Genomic DNA, 21,335 nt, shown 5'->3' on the forward strand with positions numbered 1-21,335 from the left:
GGTGAGACCTCACCTGGAGTACTGCATACAGTTTTGGTCTCCTTATCTAAGGAAGAATCACTAGATTAATTCCTGGGATGAGAGGGTTGTCCTATGAGACGAGGTTGACTGGAATAGGCCTATACTCTCTGGAGTTTAGAAGAATAAGAGGTGATCTAATTGGAACATGTAAGATTACAAAGGGGCTGGACAGGGTAGATGCTGAGAGGTTGTTTCCCATGGCTGGAAAGTCTAGAACTAGGGGGCATAGTCTCAGGATAAGGGTTGAGCCATTTGAGACTGAGATGAGGAGGAATTTCTTCACTCAGGGGGTTGTGTATCTTTGGAATTCTCTACCCCAGAGGGCTGTGTATGCTGAGTCATTGAATATATTCAAGTCTGAGTTAGACAGATTTCTGGACTCTAGGGGAATCAAGGGGTATGGGGATCGGGCAGGAAAGTGGAGTTGAGGTCAAAGATCAGCCATGATCTGATTGAATGTAGGAGCAGGCTCGAAGGACCTTGCTCCTGCTCCTATTTCTTATGTTCTTATATTCATTCAATACTACCTCCCAGAGCAACCTCTTAATAAATCAAAATAGTACAGGAGAAACAGGAAATGCACACGATGTCAGATGTTCCAATCTTATTTTTGAAAGAGTTCATTTCAGCCAAACATGCAAGCCTCAAGTGTTTCCAGTAGGAACTCTTACCGGATAAACCATCTTTATCCATTATTCTCAGGTTCTTTGCTTCTAAAATTACAATCGTCAGCTTGTTTGAAGTGGGGACATAACGGAGGGAGAAGCAGATATCGCCAAGTTTCACTTGCTAATATAGAAACCAAACAAAACAAAGTAATCAATATTCAGCCAATACCATGCAAGAGAAAGAAAATATAGGAAGCATTGTAACTGAGAGAGCTTAGCAACCAAAGCTCTTCTGCTGGCCCAAGGTTTATTTCGGGCATTTTTGTTTGAGAAGAAATTTCACCTCTTGTAGAGGTGAAATTTTGCACTGTTTGGTCTGTGTAACTGCTCTCTCAAAGATGTCATCATTCTTTGCTGTTAAGAAGAAAAATATTCAGAACTGATGAAGGACTTCAACCTGAAATGTAAATGTGTCTTTTCTCTTTTCAGATGCTGACAGTATCTCCTGCTGTGCATTTGTAGCATTTTTTGTTGTTATTTCAGATTTTCAACATTCCCAATTTCCCTTTTTATCTGCCCTTATTCCTGTGTTGGTTTAGGGTTGTGGAATATTGGTCCATAGCACCTATATAGCAAAGATTATAGCACCTATATAGCAAAGATTATAGCACCTATATAGCAAAGACATTCAGGGCATTCAAAAGACAGCTAGATGCTATACTGGAACAGCTGAATACCAGAGGGATACATTTTGATGGGGCATATGGCCTTTCTTGGTCCTTGACCTTTCTTATGTTCTAATGCATTTATTCCAGGACAGTTTTGGGAAGCTCTTCTCGTTGATCTCAAGTATGGTTTTGAATTTCTAGCTATCTATATCAGAAGTCTGAATGAATGTAACAGCTTGTTGCTAAAAATGATGCCTCACTGTAACTGTAATGTTCTCTGGTCAATCAGAACTTCTGGTGTAACAGGCATTACTGTCCATACTGAGGAAAGCCACCTGTGCAGAATGTGCCCCTTCTCAGAACACACTGCGTGTTCCCAAAGGCACTCTTATAGAAGGATTTGCTCTACCACTAAAACATCAAAACTTGAACTGACTCAAATGCTGATGATATTGAATAGACTGATTGTTTATCCCTCATCCATATTGTGATCTCAATGTGTTGCACCTCAAGAGAAACTCTGAACTGTTATAATAGGCAGAAGGGAAGGATTGGTTTTCCTTTCTGCTCCATTCATTTATTTCCTCTCCCTACTCTCTCAAAGCTTGGAATGGTTCCACGATTGCCAGCTACCGTCCAAAAACTTGTCCAAGTAGAAACTCCTCATATGTGAGCCTGAATTATTGGCTATTCAACCATGGGAGTCATTACAGCCAAACCCATTCCTTTCCACCCACCTATACACATGCACAAAAACAACCAGCCAACACTTTCCAGTAGTTATCGATATTTGTCCCTCCCCTTCACATAGGGGCGCTAAGGCCAATTGTAGTTCCCCTATTATCACCGCACCTGAGATTAGTTGGCTCAATTCATAACATTGCATGTACCTGGATACCACATTGACTGTTTCTAAGGAATTAAAGTGATGCAAGTGTTTCTAAAAGATCCATCCTCGGATCCTGAGGAAGATGAAGGAGGAAATTGTGTAGGCCCTAGAGATTATATTTCAGGGCTTTATTGTGTGTGGACATGTGCTGGAGGACCAGAGATTGGCCAGTGTAGTAACTATTTTAAAAAGGAACACAGACCTAATCTGGGTAATGACAGGCCAGTCAGCTTAATATCTGTGGTCGGTAAAATTTTAGTATTTTTAAAAATGAAATTACCACATCTCTAGATAAAGAGAAAATAGAAGTAGCCAGCGTGGATTATGAAAGGGACAAACATGCTTGACAAACCTCATAGAATTTTTTAAGGAGGTATCAGACATAGTAGATGGGGGGAAATGCTATGGATGTAATGGCCATGGACTTTAGGAAAATTTTTGATAAGGTACCACATAGGAAATTACTGGAGAAGATTAAGAAGTATGGAATTAGGGGATAGCAATCTATGATAAATTGGTTAAAAGGGAGAAAATGGAGAGTGGGAGTTAAGGGCAGTTTTTCAGCGTGCTTAGCAGTGGGTGGTGTTGTCCCAAAACGTTCAATTCTTGGGCCACTTCTGTGGATTGTGTATATCAATGATTTGGATTTTAAAAAAACTTGCATTCACGAACTCAGGACGTCCCTAAGCACTTTACAGCCAATGAGGTACTTTTGAAGTGTAGTCACCATTGTAATGTAGGAAACGTGGCAGCCAATTTGCACACAGCAAGATCCCACAAACAGCAATGTGATAATAACCAGATAATCTGTCTTAATGGTTATGATTGGAGGAGGGCCAATTTCATTGGGTTGAGAACAGATCTGGCCCAAGTAAATTGGATTCAAAGGTTGGCAGGCAAAACTGTAATTGAACAATGGTTGGCCTTTAAAGAAGAGATGGTTCAGGTACAGTCTAGATACATTCCCACGAGGGGCAAAGGTAGGACAACCAAAGCCAGACCTCCCTGGATGACGAAAGAGATAGCGAGTAAGATGAAGCAGAAAAAGGGGGTGTATGACAGATGTCAGGTTGTTAATACAAGTGAGAACCAGGCTGAGTATAGAAAGTTCAGAGGGGAAGTAAAAAAGGAAAAAAGATGGGCAAAGAGAGAGTATGAGAATAGACTGGCAGCTAACATAAAAGGGAATTCAAAAGTCTTCTATAGGCATATAAATAGTAAACGGGTAGTAAGAGGAGGGGTGGGGCCGATTAGGGACCAAAAAAGGGATACATGCATAGAGGCAGAGGGCATGGCAGAGGTATTAAATGAGTACTTTGCATCTGTCTTTACCAAGGAAGAAGATACGGCCAAAGCCACAGTAAAAGATGAGATAGTTGAAATACTGTATGGGATAAAAATTGATAAAGAAAAGGTACTAGAAAGGCTGGCTGTACTTAAAGTCGATAAGTCACCAGGTCTGGATGGATGCATCCTAGGTTGCTGAGGGAAGCAAGGGTGGAAATTGCAGAAGTACTGGCCATAATCTTCCAATCATCCTTAGATACAGGGGTGGTGCTGGAGGACTGGAGAATTGCAAATGTTACACCCTTGTTCAAAAAAAGATGTAAAGATAAACCCAGCAACTACAGACCAGTCAGTTTAACCTCAGCAGTGAGGAAGCTTTTAGAAATAATAATCCAGGACAAAATGAATAGTCACTTGGACAAGTGTGGATTAATAAGGGAAAGCCAGAACGGATTTGTTGAGGGCAATGCGGTTGATGTTGTGTATGTGGACTTTCAAACGGCATTTGATAAAGCGCCACATAATAGGCTTGTCAATAAAATTGAAGGCCACGGAATAAAAGAGGCAGTGGCAACATGGATACGAAATTGGCTAAGCAATAGGAAACAGAGGTAATGGTGAACAACTGTTTCTCAGACTGGAGGAAGATATGCAGTGGTGTTCCCCAGAGGTCGGTACTGGGACCACTGTGGGGGAGTAGGACTAGCTGGATTGCTCTTGCAGAGAGCCAGAGCAGGTTCGATGGGCCGAATGGCCTCCTTCTTTGCCATAACCATTCTATGATTCTACGATTCTATGAAATTCTAGGTTTTAGCTCAAGGTTTAGAATATAAAAGCCAAGAGGTAATGGTGTGCTTATATAAAACATTAATACGACCTCAGTTAGAGTGCTGTGTGCAGTATTGGGCTCCAAACTACAGAAGGGGTATTGAGGCTTTAGAGAGGGTACAATGCAGATTCACTAGGGTTTTGCCTGGTATGTGGAAAAACAAATACAAACCTGGATCTTTCTTCATCAGAACAATGCAGATTACAGGGCGATACGAGAGTAGTGTTTAAAATTATAAAAGGATGGGACAAGGTAGCTAAAAGCAGTCTGTTTCCAGTAGTCGAGGGGTCAAGAACGAGGGACCATAGAAACAAGATTAAATGCAACAGATTTAAAACAAAGGGCAGGAGAAATTTCGTTAAAGTGGGGAACAGTAATCATAATATCATTAGGTTTAGAATAGTTAGGGAAAAGGACAAGGAACAAACCAATTTGAAAATGCTTAACTGGAGGAGGGCAAATTTCAGTGAGTTAAAAAGGGATCTTGCCCAGGTGGATTGGAATCAAATATTGGTAGGCAAAACAGTAATTGAACAATGGGAGGCCCTCAAGGAGGAGATGGTTCAGGCATGAAGTAGACACATTCCTACAAGGGGGAGGGGAAAGACATCCAAAGCTAGAGTTCCCTGGATGACTAAAGATATAGTGGTTAAAATGAAATGGAAAAAGGAGGCTTCTGATGAATGCGAGGTTCATAATACAGTAGAGAAACAGGCTGAATACAGAAAGTACAGAGGAGATCTAAAAAAGGGAATAAGAGGGACAAAGGGAGAATATGAGAATAGATTAGTGACTAACATAAAAGGGAACCCAAAAATCTTTTATAAACATATGAATAGTAAAAGGGTAGTCAAAGGAAGGGTGGGACCGATTAGGGACAAAAAAGGAGATCTTCTTGTGGAGGCAGATGACATGGCTGAGGTACTAAATGAATACTTCGCATCTGTCTTCACTAGAGAAGAGGATGCTGCCATTGTAGCAGTAAAGGAGGAGGTAATAGTGATATTGGATATGGATAAAAATAGATAAAGAGGAGGTACTTAAAAGATTGGCAGTACTCAAAGTAGAAAAGTCACCCGGTCCAGATGGGATGCATCCTAGGTTACTGAGGGAAGTAAGGGTGGAAATTGCGGAGGCTCTGGCCACAATCTTCCAATCCTCCTTAGATATGGGGATTGTGCCGGAGGACTGGAGGATTGCAAATATTACACCCCTGTTCAAAAAAGGGGAGAGGGATAAACCCGGCAATTACAGACCAGTCAGCCTAACGTCGGTGGTGGGGAAACTTTTAGAGACAATAATCCAGGACAAAATTAATTGGCACTTGGAAAAGTATGGACTAATAAATGAAAGTCAGCATGGATTTGTTAAAGGCAAATCGTGTTTGACTAACTTGATTGAGTTCTTTGATGATGCAACGGAGAGGGTTGATGAGGGTAGTGCGGTTGATGTTGTGTATATGGACTGCCAAAAGGCTTTTGGTAAAGTACCACATAATAGGCTTGTTAGCAAAATTAAAGCCCATGGGAATAAAGGGACAGTGGCAGCATGGATACAAAATTGGCTGAGGGATAGAAAGCAGAGAGTAGTGGTGAACTGTTTTTTTCAGACTGGAGGGAAGTATACAGTGGTGTTCCCCAGTATAAGGCCATTGCTCTTTTTGATATATATTAATGACCTGGACTTGGGTATAGAAGGTATAATTTCAAAGTATGCAGATGGCACGAAACTCCAAAATGTAGTAAACAATGTGGAGGATAGTAATAGACTTCAGAAAGACATAGACAGACTGGTGAAATGAGCAGACACATGGAAGATGAAATTTAACGCTGAGAAATGTGAAGTGATACATTTTGATAGGAAGAATGAGGAGAAGCAATATAAACTAAATGGTACAATTTTAAAGGGGTGCAGGATCAGATCGACCTAGGGGTGCACATACACAAATCTTTGAAGGTGGCAGGACAAGTTGAAAAGGCTGTTAAAAAAGCATATGGGATCCTGGGCTTTATTAATGGAGGCTTAGAGTACAAACGCGAGGAAGTTATGCTAAACCATTAGAAAACATTGGTTAGGCCTCAACAGAAATATTGTGTTCAATTCAGGCACCACATTTTAGGAAGGATGTCAAGGCCTTAGAGCGGGTATAGGAGAAATTTATTAGAATGGTACCAGGGATGAGGGACTTCAATTATGTGGGCAGACTGGAGAAGCTGGGATTGTTCTCCTTAGAACAGAGAAGGTTAAAGGGAGATTTGATAGCAGTGTTCAAAATCATGAACGGTTTTGATAGAGTAAACAAGTAGAAACCGTTTCCAGTGGCAGGAGGATCGGTAACCAGAGGACACAGATTTAAGGTGATCGGAAAAAGGACCAGAGGTGACATGAGGAAACATTTTTTTTTAACGCAGTGAGTTGGAATGATCTGGAATGTACTATCTGAAAGGGTGGTGGAAGCAGATTCAATAGTAACTTTCAAAAGAGAATTGGATAAATACATGAAGGGAAAAAATTTACAGGGCTATGGGGAAAGAGATGAGGAGTGGGACTAATTGGATAGCTCTCTCAAAGAGGCACGAATGGCCTACTCCTAAACTGTACGTACTATGATACTATGAAATGAAATGTTTTGTACTCTTTAAAAAAAACTCTATTTCCTACCTCTTTTAATTTATTTTGTATCTCATTAGCTCCCCTGCCCACCACATCATCCAATGATCAGGGTCTCTGTTGATATTCTGGAACAATTTTTTATGAGTTACTCTTGAATGGCTTTCCCTCCACTGCACTGACCTCTTAATATCCTGAACCTTTTATAAGTGTAATTATCAATTGAATTATCAATTTAATTCCCCGAATTGTGACACATTAGTTGGCTTTGAATTTAGGGACCTGTCCATGAGTGGTAGCACTTTTACAATGGGTTTCAAATTGTTTCATCCTGTGAAAAGTGATATCTTATTTGTTCAGTTGCATAATGATTAACAATTTTGAAGGGAAAAATACTTTGTGGTAAATGGGGTAAGGCCTTTGTGAAAAATTATTTGGCAAACTTTGCTTACAAGCATACAACGATGTAAACTGCATTGAAATGTAAGATTGTATCATTTGTGCATGACATAATCATGATGAAATGAATAATGGATCTTCTCCAAGAGGATTCTGCCCTTTTTAAATAAAACAAAATTCTGCAAATGCACAGCACCTCAGAAAGAGAAAGTCTTAAACATTTTTGGTGCGACCTTTTATCATAACTGTTGGAGTCCTACCCAAAATTTAACCTGTCTTTCAATTTTAGATGCTGGATTATCTTATTGTGTGATACCACCATTTTCTGTTTTTATTTTAGATTTCCAGCATTTATGCTTTTTGTTTCTAGCACATAGAATTACAAAGAATGTACAGCACAGAAACAGGCCATTCAGCCCAACAGGTCCATGTCAGCGTTTAAGCTCCGCATGAACCTCCTCCCACCCTACTTCATCTAACCCTATCAGCATATCCTTCTATTCATTTCTCCCTCATGTGTTTATCTAGCTTCCCCTTAAATGCATTTATGCTTGTCGCCTCAACTACTCCTGGTGGTAGCGAGTTTCACATTTTAACCACTCTCTAGGTAAAGAAGTTTCTCCTGAATTCCCTATTGGATTTATTACTGACTATCTTATATTTATGGCCCCTCGTTCTGGTCTCCCCCGCAAATGAAAACATCTTCTCTACGTCTACCCTATCAAAACCTTTCATAATCTTAAAAACGTCCAACAGGTCACCCCTCAGTCTTCTATATTCTAGAGAAAAGAGCCCCAGCCTGTTCAATCTTTCCTGATAGGTTCTTCGATGATAAAATCTTACCTCATCCTTTATCGCACAGGTTAGATCATGCCATTCTTCAACCACATGGTTCAGGTTAACAGTGTTGAGTGGGATTCTCACTTCACCAATTATGTCATGTTTGGTGAATCTGTTGAAGTCATATACTTGCATCACCACAGTTTTATCAACTATTTCAGCCTGGCTAGCCTGTGAGGTAAAAAAAAAAGCAGCCCTTGAGCGAATTAGAAAAACAGCTAGAGCTAAATCATTCCACGCAATGGGAACTTTCAATACAGTCACTCATTCTCAATCCTACCTACATATTATCATTCTGCTATTGGGGCATTGATACTATTCACTGCTACCATTCTGTGCAAATATAATTAGTAAAGGCTTCCCAACTTAGGCAGTAAGTACTTTGCCAGGTGTGATAATGAGCCATATGGACCAGGAAGATCCCAAACTTAATGTCTGATCACAGCTAAAGCAGCTGTCTGGTGTCTCTAAGTTAGGGAAGGAATAGTTAATCCATGGTTGCTATTCCCGACTGCTGTCCAGTGAATTCTGCTAGAAAGTGCACATATGGTGATATTGGGTGAGAACAAAATCGTACTTAGGCTCTTCAGATTCTGTTTGGTCTTACATACAAAGAATGATTACTTGGGCAAGGTAATGGAGGGCTGCCAATGCCAATGAAACTGTACCCCAACTAGATGTCATTGGCTTTATGAGAGTAGGGGCAATAAAGAAGAGAAAATTGGTTGGGGAAAAAGTATAAAAGCAATCAACAAAATCAGTAGTCCAAGTTACAAATAAAAACAGAAAATGCTGGAAATATTCAGAAAGTCAGACAGCATCTGTGGAGAAAGAAACAGAGTTAACGTTTCAGGTCGAAGACCCTTCATCAGAACTGGAAGAAGTTGAAGATTTAACAGTTTTTAAGCAAGTACAGAGCGAAGGAAGTGTGTGTTGCGGGGTTTGGTGGGGGAGGGGGATGGAGGAAGGGGAGGGGAGGAAAGAACAACAGGGAGGGTCCCTGATAGGGTGGAGGGCAGGAGTGATTAAATGACAAAAGGGATGATGGTGCAAGGCAAGGAGGGTGGTAATGGAACAAGTAAAGAAACAAATCTAGAGGATTTGGGTCTAGAGGAGCTGTAAATGGCAACAGCAGAACCATTACCAGCACTTGATGTCCGAAAAAATGGGAGCAGTGGTTGTGATCTAAAGTTAGTGAAATCAGTGTTGAGTTCAGAAGGTTTTAAAGTGCTAATCGAAAGATGAGGAGCTGTTCCTCGAGCTTCCGTTGACCTTCATTGGAACAGTGTAAGAGGCCGAGGACAGAGAGGTCAGAGTGGGAGTGGGACAGAGAATTAAAATGGCAAGTGATCGGAAGGTCAGGGTCACGCTTGCGAACTGAGTGGAGGTGTTCAGCAAAGCGATCACCCAATCTGCGTTTGGTCTCCCTAATGTAGGCATTGTAAGCAGCGAATACGGTATACTAAATTGAAAAAAGTACAATTAAATCACTGTTTCAACTAGAAGGAGTGTTTGGGGCCCTGGGTGGTGGGAAGGGAGGAGGTGAAAGGGCAGTTGTTGCATCTCCTGCCCTCGCACGGGAATGTGATGTGGGGAGGAGAGCGGGTGTTGGGGGTGATGGAAGAGTGGACCAGGGTGTCGCGGAGGGAGCGGTCCCTTCAGAATGCTAAAAGGGGAGGGGAGGGGAAGATGTGTTTGGTGGTGGCATCATGCTGGACATGGCGGAAATGGCGGAGGACGATACGTTGAGTATGGAGGCTGATGGGGTGGAAGGTAAGGACAAGGGTTCCCTATCATGGTTCTGGGAGGGAGGGGAAAGGGTGAGGGCAGAAGTGCAGGAAATGGGATGGACACGGTCGAGGCCTTGTCAACTACAGTGGAGGGGAATCCTCGGTTGAGGATAAAGGAAGACATATCGGAAGCACTAGTGTGGAAGGTGGCATCGTCTGAAAAGATGCGTCAGAGACGGAGAAACTGGGAAAAGGAACTAGAGTCCTTACAGGAAGTGGGGTGGGAGGAAGTGTAATCAAGGTAGCTGTGGAAGTCGGTGGGCTTATATTAGTTATTGGTTGACAGCCTATCCTCGGGATTGGGGATAAAGAAGTCGAGGAAGGGAAGGGAAGGGTAGAGTCGGAGATGGACCATGTGAAGGTGAGGGAAGGGTGGAAATTGGAAGTAAAGTTGATGAAATTTTCCAGTTCTGAGCGAGAGCAGGAAACGGCACCAAAACAATCATCAATGTACCGGAAAAAGAGGTGAGGGAGAGGACTTGAACAAAGAGTGTTCCACATATCCCACAAAAAGGCAGGCATAGCCGGGACCCATACGGGTTCCCATAGTGACACCTTTAATTTGGAGGAAGCGAGTGGAATCAAAGGAGAAGTTGTTCAACATAAGAACAAGTTCAGCCAGGTGGAGAAGGGTGGTGGTGGATGGGGCCTTCGTTCAAAGAAGAAGGGGAGAGCTCACAGGCTGTCCTTGTGGGAGATGGAGGTGTAGTAGGACTGGGCATCCAAGGTGAAAAGGAGACGGTAAGAGCCGGGGAACTGGAAACTGTTGAAGTGGCGGAGGGCATCAGAAGAGTCTCAGATGTAGGTTGGAAGATACTGAACAAGGGGAGAAAAGAGAGTCAAAATAGGAGGAAATAAGTTCCGTGGGGCAAGAACAGGCTGAAACGATGGGTCTCCCAGGGCAGTCCTGTTTGTGGATCTTGGGAAGGAGGTAGAAGTGGGCTGTGCGGGTTTGGGAGACTATGAGGTTGGAGGCCTTGGGGGGATGATCTCCAGAGGAGATGAGGTCAGTGATGGTCTGGGAAACTATGGCATGATGTTCAGCAGTGGGGTCATGGTCCAGGGGAAGGTAGGAGGAGGTGTGGGTGAGTTGGCGTTCAGCCTCCGCAAGGTAGAGGTCTGTTCACCAAACAACAACAGAGCCGCCCCTTGTCAGCAGGTTTAATGACAATTTCAGGGTTGGACCTGAGAGAATGGAGTGCTGCGAGTTCAGAGGGAGGTAGGTTAGAGTGAGTAGGGGGAGTACAGAAATTGAGATGGCCAATATCACGCCGGCAGTTCCCAATGAAAAGATCAAAAGAGGGTAAGAGGCCAGAGGGAGGGGTCCAGGTGGAACAAGAATTCTGAAGATGGGAGAAAGGGTCCGCTGTGTGGGGGAAGACTCCTGGCCAAAGAAGTGGGCACAGGAGCGAAGGCGACAGAAGAAGAGTTCAGCATTGTGTCAAGCTCGAAATTCATTGAGGTGGGGGCATAAGAGGATGCAGCTGAGGCCTTTGCTGAGGATTAATTATTCAGGGTCAGAGAGGGGAAAGTCAGAGGGGATAGTGAAAACATGACAAAGGGTGAGATTGGAAGGGGGGATGAAGTCAGAGGAAAGTGAAGGAGAAGAAGGATCAGGAAGGGCATTGGTATCTAAGAGTTGTCGAAGCTTGCCGTCCTTGACACTTGAAAGGAAGAAAAAAAGGTTTTTGTTAAAGCGCTGGATGAGGCGAAGGATGAAATGGATCTGCGGACTAGGACAACTCTGAAGTAGAGTGAGTCAGTGCTGCTGAAGAGAGAGGTCGCGAGTGTGCATGAGGCGGCGCATGGACACTGCCACTTCTTTTCCAGGAATGCACCCCTTGAAGAAGTTCTGCTCTTCTCTCCAACGGGATTTCTGTTTGTCTCTTCCTCTGCCACTTCTCCTCCGAGTTACAATTTGGGCTTTGTCCCAATACTTCTTATCCATGTCTAATGCAAAACATTAGCTTCCATAGGCAAGCCTGTGCTTCTTATAACAAAATTTGACCGTATGCATAAAGTGTATGCGATAGTATGCCACAGAAGGAACAATAGATCCTTATACCATTGGGGTATGCATCAGAAATAGTACATTCAGCCCATCATGTCCTCCAGAGCTGCCCATATCACTGGAAGCACCATGAACCATACTATATATCTCAAGCTAAACTCGACTAAGTAAATGCATTATAAGTAGTAAAATTACACAGAAAAAAAAATAGATTAGCAGATAAGATAACAACACATTACTTAGCTTTTACCAATACATTAATGGTTTTCTGGGTCCAACATAACAGATAGCAGTTGAGATTATAAGTCCTTTTCGAGGGTGCATATCAATATGTTTTAGAAATGCATATTTTGAATTTTAGGAGTGTTGACTATTTGGCCTACAAATGATTTTTGGCTTAAGCTATAATATGGTTTTGATACAAAATCAGATTAAAGATTCTGTGGTGGAATTCCTAAAGGTCCAATACCTTTTTTTTACTTGCTAAAGGAAGAAAGCTGGAACTGCTGTAACAACAGAGAATAAGGTAACTTAATGAGCTCTCCCAAGAAATAATGAGCCAACCATTGAAACTTATCAGTTCGGTGAATAATTATAACATTCCAACATTTCCAGTAAGTATTCACACATGGTATGTTGGATGGGGCTCTTTTCATGCATACTTAGCTTGGGGTTGTCTGGCTGGAGCTCAATCCAAGAAGGGGAGTTGCCAGTTTGTTTGTCAGGTCAGCTGGTTGAGGGTCACAGGTCAAGCCTTGGCCTTCCTACCCAACTAAGGAGCATAGAAGCACAAGGTGTGGGACAGTCTGAAAGCTGTTTTGAAGGTCAGACATACAGAGAGAAAGTTATCTCCTTAACCTTATGGCTTATCAGTTTCAAAGAAATTTATATTTAGCTTGCTAACAAGGACAAGATATGATGTGTAAGTCACAGGAATATGGGCTGGATAAGGATTTAGGATTCCACCCCATTTGAACTGAACCTTTAAATTCCAGTTGGGGACAGTGAGCAGTTCTTCCATTCATCTCCCTACATTAAAGAGGGTGTGTGGAGGGGAATTTCCAGGGTTCCCTAGGTAACGCCTCCCTTTACATCCTTGAAAGGCCTCAGGGGAACTCAAGGCAATTGAGACCTGGCATAAGTCCCTTTGATTCCCCCCAATGGCCTCAAACTTTCATTTGAGTAAGGTAATCCATCTCGGATGGATTTAGGAGTGGTTCTAAAAAGCGATTTTTAGCCCATCTCTGCTAACAGAGAACTCCGCTCCAATCTGTAAAATGTTTTAAAAATAAATACAAAAATACCTTGAAAGTGAAACGCTCTTTAAACATAGGATGTAACGTTCGTCTGTGGACCTTTGTTTCAAATTTCTGTGTCTTTTCTGGGAGAAGATACACAGTGACATAAGGATCAGACGTTCCTCCAAGATCCATGGCCATTAACTCCATTGCCTGTACAACTCCAACTGTAATCTGCAAGGAATCATAAGCACCGGGAATATAAATTGGTGATTTCCTGGTTTCACAATTTGTTGGGATCACCCATAAATTTTTGTAATGTCACATGTCCAAATTGTAAGGTCTGCAAAGAATCTACACTGGAAGGCTTAATGAACAGATATCAATTGATATTTGTAAGCTTTCAGCAACTCTCATTGCTGCTCTGTTTTGTCTACCTGTGTGTTTTTTTATGGTTCAGAAGATGACAAAAACAGCATAAAAGCTTCTACTCAGTTAAAAAAAAACATGTACTTAATAGAAAATACAACGGAAAATCCCCAATTTCAAACTTTGCCACAAATGGGAAGTGCAGGTGTTATTATAAGGAGTTGTACCTGCACAGTCTATGCTCCTACCCAGGAAATCCCATTCGCGGCCTCTGTGATCCCAGTGTAGGATGCAATTTGTGTTGGGAGTACACGAGCACTGTTTAAATGAGGGGCCAGTAGAAAACTCAGGAAAGTCCCTCCAGTGTGCACATAATGGAATTACAGCCCTGTAGCACTTTAACACGTCCTTAAGAAATATCTCAAAGCACTTCACATACAATGAATTATTTTGCAGTGCAGCAACTGTTGTTATGTAAGAAAATACGATATCTATTCTGCACACAGCAAGACCCACAAACATTAATGAGATGCGTTACCAATTAATATGTTTTCAATGGTGTTGGCTGAAGAAGAAATGTTGGCGGGCTATGTATAATATTTATATCACAAGTACTAAATATATGTTTATTATATTACTAACTTCAGGGCCAATTGAAGAACTCAATTTATCTCATCCTTCAGATCAATCTACCAACCCTTAGTTCCTGACAGTAGTACAGGCAATCATCCATTACTGATTTCTTCTAATATAGTGGAAACTGATATATTCAAATTGATGATCAACAGAGTCACAGCTGACTGCCCTGTTTGAAGTGTTCTCAACCATTTCACTCCACGAAAGTATGAAGGGAACTAGTACTGATAAGAAAAGCCTGATCAGGATCATAAGCATTTGGAGTGGAGTAGATATGATGGACATAGAAAGTGAATGTTTGAAGCCAAGTGGAAACTGGAAAATCTTGGTTTTCACTGCTGGCAATTCACTGTTCTACTGACATGCAAACAGAGCTGAGTCTCACAGCAGACTGAAATGCCAATAGCTGGAGAGATGGCTGAGCTGGGGAAGCATACCAACAGATCTATCAGTTATGAGACTCAGCTATTCTATCAGCACTTCAGTTATATAGACAATTTAAATGATACCAGTGAAATGCACTGTTAAACCAACATGGATTGGAGATTGACATGATGATTCACTGGACAATAATACATCAAATCACTCAGACCCAAGAGGATATTTTGCAGTTGGCAAGGACATTTCTAGAATTAATGACAGCATAAAGGGGTCAATATTCTGAGTACGCACTGGCAGCGAGAAACGTCGCCTACTGCGAGAGCATAATGGAAAATCGCAGCTACGTTGCCTGTGATTATCATCCAGCTCTCAATGGACAGAGAATCATGGGTATTGCACCCACAATTTTCTAAAATGTGCTGTCAGCAGATGACGTTCCTCACTGACAGCACATACTTGGAAAATGTAACTCTGGGTATATATACAAGTTCTGAGTCCACCACACTTCAAACTACATACTTTGGACATCACACTTTGTTCCAGATGTAAACCAATCTTAAAAAAAGTTTATTTTCTGCTTGCTTTTTCTGACTCTGAGGAGCAACCAGTAAGTCTTTGATTGATTGCAATATATGATTATTTATAACAATTACATTTGTGGCCCTTAAAGGGGCATAGTCCCTTTAGCATTGGAATAATAGATTGTGCTTTCCATGACAAATTGCTATTGTCTTTATAAAACAACAGTCCTGCAATTCTTCTTGGGGCAGATCTGCATCTGGGCAGAACGTTCACCTGCCCCCGGCTCCATCCCAAATCCAAAGGGATGGGATCTTTACATATTTCCAGCACTCGCCTTTGGCCATTAATGATACAGCCCTGGTGTCCAGAACAGATGGGGAGCAGGAGATTTGCTGCAGTCCCTTGCTGCAGAAGAGGGTAAACCCATAGACTGGCCAACAATCTTTTTAAAAAATTGAAAATATGCCCCTTTGTTTTAATAGACTGGTTTCTGGATGGAATTGTGATCAATTGCAGTGGGGAACTGGCATTTTAAAAATTAAATGCCCACTAGGATCAAGTGCCGGTAAATAAACACAGCTGCTTTATACAGGTGTGCTTTGCACTGTGGAGAAATGAGGGGGAACTGATGGGGATTTGGACAGATGACCTCATCCTATCAATCCACACAGAAGGGGGCAGGTGCAAGAAACACTCACCCCCACACAGCAGAAATTTTGGCAGCCAAAAAATGGAGACAGTGGGCCCCACCTAAAATTGGAAGAATTTCCAGCCCAGCATATCCTCTCACTTACCATGAGCAACTGCATGGGAGATCTGCTGGAATTATTGCATGTTATTTGATGATTTTCTCCCTCCTCCTATCCTGAAGTGCTATGGTTCAGTTCCAGGGACTCCAGACACCCTTCACTTCCTCACCCAAGTTTCCATTCTACGTGAGTGTTTAGAAGCATAATTGGCTGTGGAAAGCATCACTGCCGAGCATGATCTTGCCTTTTACTGATGTCTACACAAATGTACTTTCAAGTAGGGGTCACTGGATAGTGATCAGGAGCAGAAATCCTGACTGAATTTCCCCCCTTCTCATCTCAACCCATGAGCCATGTTATAGTCGCACAGCTGCTGACTTGATGAAAGCAGCTAATGAGATGCAATTTTATATTTACCTCTTCCTTCTTAAAATCATAATCCAAGGAATATTGTAATTTTCCACGTCTTTCCTCAGTATCATCCAAATCATCCATATCTGGCTGCACCTTTAAAACACAATACAAAAAGCTGATCAGCACAGAGAACACTTGAATCCCTCTATTCCGTCTAAAAGTGGATGTGTAAGCAGATTGATTATGCCAACAACAGTATGCACAGAAATACAGCTGACCGTTATACTAGGTTTTAATGGTTATCAAATTTTATGCAGAATTAGTAAGTATCTAACTTAATTTTAATGTGATTATTGGGCACTGTCATCCAATTCCAACTGAATACAATTCAGGTATGTGAACATAAGTGACCTCTCAAGTAAAAATCCCAGCACAGCAACATGACACTGAAATAGCCAACTGTCACTAAATCAATGAGTGATAAATATAATAAATATTGGTGTATGTCTGCAGAGAAAAGTGTATTATTTTCTGTTGCACAGGAGTAGAACAATATAATAAACTGGTGTGCTTTATATCCAAAGTGTTATTATATTCCTGTAGATATGGGAGCACTGGCTTGTACAACATAGGGTAAGTACACTATAAGACACGACTATTGCTGCATCCATGCAGACAAAAGAACATTGCTTAGAGCTGGATGTAGTAATGAGCACAATTCACTAGTTTTTTTTATTCGTTCACGGGATGTGGGCGTCGCTGGCAAGGCCAGCATTTATTGCCCATCCCTAATTGCCCTCGAGAAGGTGGTGGTGAGCCGCCTTCTTGAACCGCTGCAGTCCGTGTGGTGACGGTTCTCCCACAGTGCTGTTAGGAAGGGAGTTCCAGGATTTTGACCCAGCGACGATGAAGGAACGGCGATATATTTCCAAGTCGGGATGGTGTGTGACTTGGAGGGGAACGTGCAGGTGGTGTTGTTCCCATGTGCCTGCTGCTCTTGTCCTTCTAGGTGGTAGAGGTCGCGGGTTTGGGAGTTGCTGTCGAAGAAGCCTTGGCGAGTTGCTGCAGTGCATCCTGTGGATGGTGCACACTGCAGCCACAGTGCGTCGGTGGTGAAGGGAGTGAATGTTTAGGGTGGTGGATGGGGTGCCAATCAAGCGGGCTGCTTTATCTTGGATGGTGTCGAGCTTCTTGAGTGTTGTTGGAGCTGCACTCATCCAGGTAAGTGCAGAGTATTCCATCACACTCCTGACTTGTGCCTTGCAGATGGTGGAAAGGCTTTGGGGAGTCAGGAGGTGAGTCACTCGCCGCAGAATACCCAGCCTCTGACCTGCTCTCGTAGCCACAGTATTTATATGGCTGGTCCAGTTAAGTTTCTGGTCAATGGTGACCCCCAGGATGTTGATGGTGGGGGATTCGGCGATGGTAATGCCGTTGAATGTCAAGGGGAGGTGGTTAGACTCTCTCTTGTTGGAGATGGTCATTGCCTGGCACTTATCTGGCGCGAATGTTACTTGCCACTTATGAGCCCAAGCCTGGATGTTGTCCAGGTCTTGCTGCATGCGGGCTCGGACTGCTTCATTATCTGAGGGGTTGCGAATGGAACTGAACACTGTGCAGTCATCAGCGAACATCCCCATTTCTGACCTTATGATGGAGGGAAGGTCATTGATGAAGCAGCAGAAGATGGTTGGGCCTAGGACACTGCCCTGAGGAACTCCTGCAGCAATGCCCTGGGGCTGAGATGATTGGCCTCCAACAACCACTACCATCTTCCTTTGTGCTAGGTATGACTCCAGCCACTGGAGAGTTTTCCCCCTGATTCCTATTGACTTCAATTTTACTAGGGCTCCTTGGTGCCACACTCGGTCAAATGCTGCCTTGATGTCAAGGGCAGTCACTCTCACCTCACCTCTGGAATTCAGCTCTTTTGTCCATGTTTGGACCAAGGCTGTAATGAGGTCTGGAGCCGAGTGGTCCTGGCGGAACCCAAACTGAGCATCGGTGAGCAGGTTATTGGTGAGTAAGTGCCGCTTGATAGCACTGTCGACGACACCTTCCATCACTTTGCTGATGATTGAGAGTAGACTGATGGGGCGGTAATTGGCCGGATTGGATTTGTCCTGCTTTTTGTGGACAGGACATACCTGGGCAATTTTCCACATTGTCGGGTAGATGCCAGTGTTGTAGCTGTACTGGAACAGCTTGGCTAGAGGCGCAGCTAGTTCTGGAGCACAAGTCTTCAGCACTACAGCTGGGATGTTGTCGGGGCCCATAGCCTTTGCTGTATCCAGTGCACTCAGCCGTTTCTTAATATCACGTGGAGTGAATCGAATTGGCCGAAGACTGGCTTCTGTGATGGTGGGGATATCGGGAGGAGGCTGAGATGGATCATCCACTCGGCACTTCTGGCTGAAGATGCTACAGTATTTCCATATTGCACAGGTGTAGTACACTAAAATACACTAGTGTTAGTGTATTCCTATAAATATAGAAATGCTGTTTGGTGTTGCATGTTGCAGTATTTTATGATACACTAGTGCTATTGCATTCTTGTACATATTGTATATTCTGCATTAGAATGAAAAAACAACTTACTTCTATCCTATTAAATGATGTGGAGATGCCAGTGATGGACTGGGGTGGATAAATGTAAGGAATCTTACAACACCAGGTTATAGTCCAACAATTTTATTTTAAAATCACAAGCTTTCGGAGATTCACCTGACGAAGGGGATAATCTCCAAAAGCTTGTGATTTTAAAATAAAATTGTTGGACTATAACCTGTTGTTGTAAGATTCCTTACATCTATCCTATTAAAGACATTGATCCACTAAGAAATAGCACAAAATAAACATAGGCTTTTTCATCTTTGTGGAAAATTCAAATATTAAAATCTGTACCTGTAGACTGATTTTGATTTGAATTTTTCAGCGGAAAAACTGACCTAGGGTAGTTCAGTGTTAAATGCTGATTAGCCTATTCCCCTGAAGTCAGATATTGGGACAGATGGCTATCATGGCTGGCTTCTGCATGTGCTAATAGGAAATCTGGGAGGAGGAGATGGTGCAGGAATGGTGAGCCTTAATTCCCTGTGATCGCTCAATTTTATAAATCATCGTGGTGCTCTGGCAAGTCATAAGATGTTTTCAACAGATCGGTGTAGGAAAGTGTGTTTTCAATTAGAGAGTATTGTGTTCCTCCTGTATATCTCTTTAACAACCTCTGGGCCAATTAATGGTATAAAGGAACCCAAGAGAGATTGAGATTGCATTTAGTCAAGTTCCTGCTCTGTTGTTCCATAGAGTGGATAAAGGAAGCAAGTTAAGATGTTCTTTATTTCAAACTTTCTCCACTTCTATCCTAAATGCACTGATGTGTACAAGAGTATAGCTCTAAGAACACTGGCATACCTCCAGGACTTTGTCCATGTGGTCGATTCTTCATGTGTGAGCCCAGGCAATGAGTAGTGACAGGCTATACAACAGTGTGCATTGCAAGAGGTGGCATCACAGCCAAGTCTGATACTGTCCTCTCACCCACTACCCCGCCCCACCTCCCCAACTCCACGCACACACACACACAGATGGGGATATGCACTCTTTCACTCTTTTCTATAAAGGTCACTGAGTGATCACAAGTAGGAACCCTGTATGATTTTTGTGTTCTGTGGCACTGAGGCCAAATGTAGCACCCTAGTTACCACCCCAGCTAAGATCAGGTAACTCAGAGAAGACTCTGGGATCAGACCTGAGACATTCTTGACTGTTTGATTCAGCATTAGATCAGGCGGTACATTTATCTGCTGAGCAATCGGAGAGCCTGTGAAGATATTCTAATCATATCATAGTATCATAGTAGGTACAGCACAGGAGGAGGCCATTCAGCCCATCGTGCCTGTGCCGACTCTTTGAAAGAGCTATCCGATTCGTCCCATTTCCCTGCTCTTTCCCCTTAGCCCTGTAAATTTTTTCCCTTCAAGTATTTATCCAATTCCCTTTTGAAGGTTACAATTGAATCTGCTTCCACCACCCTTTCAGGCAGTGCATTCCAGATCATTACAACTTGCTGCATAAAAAAATGTTTCCTCATGTCGCCTCTGGCTCTTTTGCCAATCACCTTAAATCTGTGTCCTCTGATTTTTAACACCTGTATCAAATCTCCCCTTAACCTTCCCTGTTCTAAGGAGAACCCCAGCTTCTCCAGTCTCTCCACGTAATTGAATTCCCTCATCCCTGGTACCATTCTGGTCAATCTAATCTGCACCCTCTCTAAGGCTTTGACATCCTTCCTAAAGTGTGTTGCCCAGAATTGAACAGTGTTTTATAAAGGTTCAGCATAACTTCCTTGCTTTTGTACTCTATGCCTCTGTTAATAAAGCCCTGTATATGCTTTTTTAACAGCCTTCTCAACTTGTCCTGCCACCTTCAAAGATTTGTGTATGTGCACCTCCAGGTCTCTCTGTTCCTGCACCCCCTTTAAAATTGTACCATTTAGTTTATATTGCCTCTCCTCATTCTTCCGACCAAAATGTATCACTTCACACTTCTCTGTGTTAAATTTAATCTGCCATGTTTCTGCCCATTTCACCAGTCTGTCTATGTCCCCCTGAAGTCTGTTGCTATCCTCCACATTGTTTAATGCATTTCTGAGTTTTGTGTCATCTGCGAACTTTGAAATTATATCCTCTCCCCAAATCCAGGTCATTAATATATATCAAAAAGAGCAGTGGTCCTAATACTGACCCCTGAGGAACACCACTGTATACTTCCCTCCAGTCTGAAAAACAACTGTTCACCACTACTCTCTGTCCCTTAGCCAATTTTGTATACATGCTGCCACTGTCCCCTTAATCCCATGGCCTTTAATTTTGCTAACAAGTCTATTATTGGTACTTTATCAAATGCCTTTTGGAAGTCCATATACACAACATCAACCGTACTACCCTCATCAACCCTTTCCATTACTTCATCAAAGAACTCAATCAAGTTGGTCAAACACGATTTCTCTTTAACAAATCCGTGCTGACTTTCATTTATTAGTCCATACTTTTCCAAGTGCCAATTAATTTTGTCCCTGATTATTGTCTCTAAAAGTTTCCCCACCACCCAATGTTAGGCTGACTGGCCTGTA

At 42.5% G+C, this 21,335-nt stretch overlaps 1 protein-coding gene across 1 annotated transcript in view; it reads right to left on the reverse strand.

The window, feature by feature from the left end:
* Positions 1–21,335, reverse strand: part of syt8 (synaptotagmin VIII) — an 86,341-nt gene that overhangs the window by 6,234 nt on the left and 58,772 nt on the right. Inside the window, exons 4-7 of the mRNA XM_067993498.1 lie at positions 16,265–16,354; positions 13,257–13,424; positions 8,155–8,322; positions 693–810 (exon numbers count right to left, since the gene is read on the reverse strand). Of these exons, the coding sequence (XP_067849599.1) occupies positions 693–810; positions 8,155–8,322; positions 13,257–13,424; positions 16,265–16,354 (544 nt within the window). The remainder of the gene's footprint in view (positions 1–692; positions 811–8,154; positions 8,323–13,256; positions 13,425–16,264; positions 16,355–21,335) is intronic.

This window comes from Heptranchias perlo, chromosome 12 (assembly GCF_035084215.1).
Source record: "Heptranchias perlo isolate sHepPer1 chromosome 12, sHepPer1.hap1, whole genome shotgun sequence".
Lineage (NCBI taxonomy): Eukaryota > Metazoa > Chordata > Chondrichthyes > Hexanchiformes > Hexanchidae > Heptranchias > Heptranchias perlo.